The sequence below is a fragment of the Pundamilia nyererei genome, unplaced genomic scaffold (assembly GCF_000239375.1).
Source record: "Pundamilia nyererei isolate P.nyererei 1_Seehausen unplaced genomic scaffold, PunNye1.0 scaffold00003, whole genome shotgun sequence".
In the NCBI taxonomy this organism is placed as follows: Eukaryota; Metazoa; Chordata; class Actinopteri; order Cichliformes; family Cichlidae; genus Pundamilia; species Pundamilia nyererei.
This window is the reverse complement of record NW_005187404.1, coordinates 4,864,642-4,872,521: the sequence shown is the minus strand read 5'-3', so window position 1 is coordinate 4,872,521 and position 7,880 is coordinate 4,864,642. Positions and strand designations below refer to the sequence as shown.

Sequence of the window (7,880 nt, the reverse complement as noted above, 5' to 3'; positions counted from 1 at the left end):
GGAGAGTTGAAGACTGAGCCTGTGTGTGTGTGTGTGTGTGTGTGTGTGTGTGTGTGTGTGTGTGTGTGTGTGTGTGTGTGTGTGTGTGTGTGTGTTAGAGAGAGAGTAACAAATCGTTGACAAACAAAGGAAAATTGAAGGAAGAAGGAGAAAGGCTAAGTTCTGCGTATTTTAGGCATATGAGCTAGTAGGCTTCGCTAAACATCCAGTGATTACACTTGTTATTATAAACATGTGAGTTTGCACACCACTTTTAAAGTCATTACCTCATGTAGGGCATGTGAAAAGGTGAAGGACTCACCCAACTGGACATTAAACTGTATTTAACCAGCCAGCTCGTGTGATGTTCAGGTGCAGCGATTTGTGCCAGTGTGAGAAAAGAGCAAATAACAGCCACAGCTAGCGAGAGGTCGCCCTGCGATACGTATCATGAAAGCTCTACTCATTCAGCACCTAAATCAAACACAGCTCTTCCAGTACCCAGAATGCAGCTGGCGCATCACCTGCCGTGGGCTACACAGAACTACCACACAGGCTGTATTGTTAGGGACAGATTATTTGCAACTGTTTGAAATTTTGACAGTCCCTGTGTTACTTTGACAAGAAGTAAGGCAATACACCAATAGCCTTGCAGGACTGATCAATTATTTTTGATAAGTGTGTTTTGAGAACACTCCTGTTTTTAGAGCTGCAGACTAGTGCTTTATTTACTTAGTATCGATCTGATACCAAGTAAATACTGTACCAGTATTGCTGAGTTTAAACTCCGCATGAGTTTGTAAATCACAGCTTAAAACATGAGGTTTTGAATGTAAACACATAAGAATTAGCATATTTCAATATGTTTGGGCTAGTAATCATTTTATTAAACAATGCACATCCTGCTACATCTCTCTCTCATCTCTAGAGAAAAATGATATCATGGTGATAACTGGTCTTTTTTTCTTCCTCAATCCCATTATCTTTATCACTCAATAGCTCTTGTGGTGAATGACTGATTGTTAAAGTTTTATTTGGCAGAGTGTCTGGAAATCAGATGAATATGAGCTCTGAGTCAGAGTAAAATGAGCATGATAAAATGATTCCATATGCTGCAAAAACAAGCATCAAAAACTAGCTTTTTATAATGTTTGTCTAATAATAATGCTAGCAGGTAGCATGCACCCCATACTCTGACATATTTAGCTGACTCATAATAGCGTGAATCCCCCACGAACCACCGCACTCTCCCTCCCAACAATGTCCAGAGTGGCTGTGTGAAAGAGGTACTGATTACAGGACAAAGTGTGATGACACAACTGTTACTCACTGGTAGGAATGATGACTGTACTTTATCTAAAGTATTAACGGTCGCACCCAAAATTTGTCCGGAGGGCTTTAAACTCTCAGAAATAACTCATGATTACACTTGAGCGACTGCGGAAAGAGGAAGTGATGTCACACAGTAAGAGCATATGTTAAAGTTATAATCTACAGTATAAGTGACTAGCAGTTTCTATGCTTCACTCATCCCTTCACAATTTCTTTGTTTAGTTTATTACTCGTCTGTCGGCTGCAGTCCTGCTAAACACAATCACCTTGATACTTCTGCCCGGTGTTTACTCCCTTTGTTCCACTCACTTGTTTTCTCCTGTCTGCGTCTCTCTCACGTTTGCCCATTCTCTAGCTGCCTTCTCTCCCTCTGTCTCTATCTGATTTCTGCCTGTCTTTGCATCTCTGCCTTTTCAGCCCGCCCTCACTTTCTTAACTACTTCCAAGAACAATATACTTGATTTCCTCTCTCGTCTCATCCAGTCTTCACTCATCTGCCCCCAAAGCTCTCTGTTTCTTGTTTATGTGTGTGCAGGGCTAGCTACAGTAAAGTAAGGGAACAGTGAGTGGATGATAAATTGAATAGAAGCACCATACAGGACAGTGTAAGAATGTGAGAGAACAGGGAGATAAAAGAGAAGCTGTCACTTTCTTTATCGCAGTCTCTCCTTTTTCCTTAGACTTCTATTAACCTTGAAATCAATGCAAATGAAATAGTATAACAATATCTAATATCAGACACATTAGAGATAAATGCATGATTAACAAGACAGCTACAGTATAATGGATGTGTGCATGAGATCCTGTTACATACAGTTTGAAGACAGTGTGAGAGCACTATGTAGAGGTGAAACAGTGAAGAAGGAAAAAGAAAAAAGTAAAAAAAATAAAATGCAAAAGCACTAGTTTCAGTTTATTTACAATATTCAGATCTGATGTTTACACTGAATCTGGTTCTGCTGCAGGTTTCTTCCTGTTAAAAGGGAGTTTTTCTTTCCCACTGTCGCCAAAGTGCTTGCTCATAGGAGGTCATCTGATTATTAGGGGTTTTCTCTGTGTTATTGTAGGGTTTTGATTTTACAACATAAAGTGCCTTGAGGCGACTGTTGTTGTGATTTGACGCTGTATAAAACTGTAATAAAACTGAATTGAACCTAAGAACTCATGTATGCTTTTTAATTTTTATTTCTTTTTTGTCAGAGAACACAACATAAATCAATAATAACTAATAACATTAATGCTGATTTAGCACAAGTAACAGTAAAGCACAGCAGATACAGAGCAGCACAGAAGGCATGCTTTTTTGGGCAGTACAGTGAAGTATGACCCCAGCCTAAAACTATTCCAGTAATGCTGATCGTGGGAGGGAGAATAAGGGACAAACAGCTAACCCTTACATGCTAACCCGCACACTCAGAAAACATGGAGCTTTTGATGGACAGCTGGTAATTGTGGCTGACTCCTGCGCAGAGGGCGGGTGGATGTCTGGTTTGACACATTGAAAGGACAAAGGTTAAATTTTCACTTTCATTCTCGCTCTGTTGTCCTCCTACATCTCCCAGCTCTCAACTTTTTTCTTTAGCTGTTCTGTTAAGGGGTCATGTCCGTTATTCCTCTGCCTCACTGAAGGCTGATTGGCTTTATTTTCCTGACTCACCACTAGGGGTCAGCTACCTGAGTGTCTGGCAGAGAGACAGACCAGAGCCAAACCTTACGTGCTAGTAAAATCCTATTGTGAGAGGAAAAAAGGGGGTGGGTGTGTGGGGTGGGGGTGGGGGGGGGGGCGTCCTGTTTGCTTATTTGATCTTGAAACAACATCTATTTGTCATTCATCATACATTTATACAAAAAAAGAAAAAGAAAAAAGAAACACTACACTCCGACATTCCTCCACAAACACACACCTACAATTAGGAGGGAATCTATTGTCCTACTAAGTCAGGGGGCTGTTGCTAGGCAACCTCTATTTCTAAGGTGAAAAAGACAGCGCTGAGGGAGAATAGTGAGAGACAGGGAAAGCTAGATAGAGGGAGGGATGTAATGAGCGTCTGAAAGTAGGAGGAGGGGTTGACCACAGGAAACGCTCACTTAATCATTCAAACCGCATGCAAATAAAGACACTCATCCTCTAACACACACAAACAAGCACTTTCCTCTTTTCCTTCTCTCTCCTGCCATCCTCAGTCCATGTATATGCATGGTGAGGATACTGGTGCTGCAAAACAAGGGTTGGTTGTATGGACAGCTGCGAGGAGGCGTATCTGTATGTTAATATGTGCTTAAGAGCAAGCCGGGTTATGTACTAGAATGGTTTTTAATAAGCTCCGGGAGGATTTTTTTTTTTTCAGCTGGGAACATTTCTCAGTGACTGTATGGATGTGTGTGTAAATGTCATGGGAGCTTATGCAGAGCAACATCAAATACAATGGAAATCAGACAGTCTCACAGTCTTGGCTGGAAGCGCTGCTTGGCTTCTTCTTAGACACAACTTAACTAACGCTCAGTATCACAAGTATGCTGACTCAGCCTTCTACTGGGAATTGTATTTTGGTTTTTTCATGTGTCCCAACAAATCAGCAGTACACTACAAAGTGGCTGTCTCGTGGATGAAAATAATTTCATGGTAAGTAAGCAGCTCAGCCATGTTTAAAATGACAGTGGTGTGAAAAAAGCAGCTCTGGAGTGTTTCAGTATTACTACTACTGTCAGAAGTTGAGGTAATGCACCTATCAGCTGTTTGCAGGCCACAATTAAGGTACAAAAATAGAAGAAGAAAGCCTCGCTGACTACCAGATGTTGGTAAAATGTGTTGTGACGTAAACAGGAGAAAAATGCTGAGCCAAAAACTACTACAGTCGAACAAAAGTCCTGTGTGGAACACAAGAAATGAAAATGAGGACCAATGCAAACTCTCCTGCACCTAACCACTGTTATGTGAGAGTGGTTGTGGGAGGGTGGGATCATCAAAGAATGATTCCCAGTGAATCTGAATGGTGCTTTTGCTTAAAATGTCTATTCCTTCACAATGAGAATCAGTCTCAATGCCACACCTAATAGTACCTTTAAATAGGACTTCAAAATGTGCCAGGTTTCTTATAAAATTGTCTGTTATAATCAAACTATTCATCAAGTGTTACTGAATGAGTACTTTAGTCAAACTGGCTTCAGTAAGAAAAAGAGCTTTGAAAAGACATTTGTGTATAATCTAAAAGACCGTGCATGTCTCAGTTTGGATAAAGGAGTTCTCATATTGAAAGCCAACCTATTAAAGAAGGCAATTGAAGCCATTTTCATGAACAGAGGTGCAAGTGAGACAGCAAATCACCATCAGATTGGACTTCAGGGGGTCTTTAAACTGCCAGTTTTATAGTACAAAGCACTTTGTGACGGGTGACTGCACCCATGTGAGAATCATGCAAACAACTGCTTTCGGTGAATTCACTGCAAGCTGCAAGTGGAGATCACGTATGTTACTGAGTGGATGCCATGCTTAATTACGTGTAGCAACCTTTTTCCGTCTTATAAGAACTGTAGCTTTTTATCAAACAGGAAACAGAAGAGAAAGAATATACAAAAGAAACAGGGGAAATAAACAGCGACACACTTGCCAATAACTACACTGGAACAAGGGAAGTGAAACCAAATGTGGCCTGCAGCACATGTGTGAGCTTTTAATCATCTGAAGAATGAATCAAAAAGAAATCTGAAAGGCTCACTTTGGAAAGCTCTTAAGTTAAGCAGGCTGCCAATGCACTATGTACGTCCTTTCACTTCTTTTTATATTCTTTTGGAGTTTTTTTACTGGGAAATCTAATAAGTATAAATCTATAGTTTTCACTAGCACAGACCCTCTGCAAACAGTGGCATAGATGACTGTCATTTACTTAAGGTTAGTCAATGCTTATTAGAGTATTAATTAAACTACAATATATAATATATTAAATTACATTTTATTATCTCAATTTATTAGAGATAAAGCCCTGGATGAAAATTAAATTACACATGCAAGGCCTCAACACAGACAGCACAGTACTTCTACTACCAAAGAGGTCAAAATTAGAAAATCAAGGTGCAACTGAAGTGAGAGCAAGATAAAAGATTGAAGTAACAATAATTCTTGATAGAGCTGTCACTCATCCACTCCGTCAGCTGGTTGAGGTGCAATATTTGACTCACAGCCCTGGAACTGCGTTATTATTACTAATGACGTTCTTATGTGCTCAGATAAATGGGACTATTTTAGTTCTGCTCAACTGATCTGCAGCCTTTAACTCCACACATCGTGCCTTTCTAGTTGACATATTATTGAAAAGGATTTCGTCACGCTTATCTGAGAGACACTTCAGAATCCATACTAAAAGTCTTCATCAGCTCCTCTGTTCTGCGGGATCCCTCAAAGTTCAATCCTTGGACCAATTGTGTTTTCATTGCATACTATACTAATCCTGAATCATCTTGAGAGCATTGCTTACCTGTATTTTTCTGTTAATCCAACAAAAGGCTCTGCTACCTCAGTCAATGCTTCAGTGCTATTAGTGATTGGATGTCTTCAAAATTCCTCTGTCCTAGTAAAACTGAGGCTCTTGTGTTCCAGTTCTGCTTCTCTATGGAGACTGTTCTTTACTTTAGCCCTCTCATTAGCAACATCACATCATATGATCAGAGACTTGGTGTTATTTTTCTCCATCTTTGGGCTTACAGTCTTGTTTCTTTTATCTAACAAACATCTCGCCCTTATTTCCATCCAGTGAAACTTGGAATTCATTTTTAAATTATTAGTTACATATAAAGCTCTACATTGCAAGTCTCCTGCATATACAGCAACAATGCTGACACCTTATTCCACCAGTCAGCCTGGCTGGTCTCTAGAGACTGCTCCCTGATCCTATTTTAAATCTAGAGGCTTCTGTAGCACCTACACTTTGGAACAGCCTTCCCCAGCCCATCAGTTTTGGCTGAATCAGTGGTTTGCTTTAAACTTAGAATGATAGAATGATTTTGGGTTTCTGTACAAACCAAAATTTTGTATGGAAATATGTAAATAACAAACTACTGTAAGACCGTAAACTTGTATGTACCTTATTTTGGGATACATACACTTCTATGTTTTAAAGTGGTGCAACCTCCCTGCTTTTACTCTGGTTGCTACCAAGATGCACCAGTTGTGAGCTGTAGCAGGAAAACGCTCTGGGATTCTGCTATGTCGGACTTCTTTCAAGTTTCAAGTGGACACTTTCCATTTTCTAAAGGTGATTTTGAGAATCTCCTAGCAATCAAAGCAATCACAAGCTGTTTTTTGGTGTAGCACCCCCTTTGTGATCAAGTTTACCCAACGACAGCTAGCAAACCTCCAAAAACCAATCAACAATTGGTCAAGTAATACACATTTTTCCAGAGTAACTGGAGTTTGGGAGGGGGTTGCCAACCAGTCTCTAACCCTCTGTAACTGAGAAGTAAGTACATCCTTTTTGAATATCATAGCATTTTATATTAATTATTGTGTAAAGGATGACGAAAAGCGCTGTGAACAATGAATTTGGTCCAGAGGTGATTGAGAAGATGGAGAAGCTGAAGATATTTAAACAGTATATAGTTTTTGTTTTAATGTATGGGTTCCTATATTTAGCGACAGTCCAGCCAGACCTACCTGTGCATAGTCCCGCTCCAGTTGTCCTTTCTTCAGACTATAGCTCCTGCAACAACAACAAAAAAAGAAACTTACTGAAATGTACAGAGGATAAATGAAACAACAGATAGATTCATAATGTATATATCACAACAAATAACATGTAGGAATACAGATAGCAAATAAATCATCATCAAAAGTACCAAGGCCTATTGCTTTGTTACACAGGAGGCAGAAAAAACAGACCTGATGTTTATTTTCAGTGACAGTTTGTGTACTGTGTGTTCATTATGATGAGAAGGCACAAATGCTGCAATCCCACCGAGTATGCCAGGGGAGAGCTTGGTGACCACAACATTATGCAAGGATGGAATTACCACTCTCTTTATTTCTCAACGACTCTTTCTAAAAATACCTTCTGAATTTATGACCCACACAAAGCAACCTTTCCCCTCACCCCGTTGATGTGAGTCAACAACATCCTGGAAGTGAAGAGACAGTGAAAGCTCTTATCACAGCCCAATATTATGCAGAATTAAAAACATAACATTACATATGTGATTACACAAACAGATACATATTTTGGCCATGAATGTGAATGGACAAAGCATCATGTACAGTTGATTGGATCTAAATATTTTTATATATATCTCACTATGCGTGTGTAACATGTATTCTCGAGTTAAATGCATAGTTCATCAGATGCGAGCCCAGCTAACTAACTCAATACCACTTTTAAAGCTTTTTACAAATCTTATCACATTTTTCACTGTGATTTATTTCTTAGAAACTTGCAAGGGGCTTTCTGTGGATGGTTACTGGAGCTGTTAAAAAACAGTTATTACAGTACAATAGCTCCATATTGGAAAAATGTGTTGGCACTAGAGCTGGGCGATAGAACGATATGTATCGCGATATAACTTTTACTCGATAGAGAAATTAA

General features: G+C 39.5%; 2 protein-coding genes across 3 annotated transcripts in view; one reads left to right on the top strand and one right to left on the bottom strand.

Annotated features, from left to right (window-relative positions):
• Positions 1–7,880, top strand: part of p2ry2.1 (purinergic receptor P2Y2, tandem duplicate 1) — a 47,308-nt gene that overhangs the window by 12,582 nt on the left and 26,846 nt on the right. The gene's annotated exons all lie outside the window — the stretch shown is intronic.
• Positions 1–7,880, bottom strand: part of fchsd2 (FCH and double SH3 domains 2) — a 70,218-nt gene that overhangs the window by 43,772 nt on the left and 18,566 nt on the right. For both annotated transcript variants that reach the window (XM_005720743.2, XM_005720744.2), the window contains exon 3: positions 6,959–7,004. In XM_005720743.2, the coding sequence (XP_005720800.1) occupies positions 6,959–7,004 (46 nt within the window). The remainder of the gene's footprint in view (positions 1–6,958; positions 7,005–7,880) is intronic.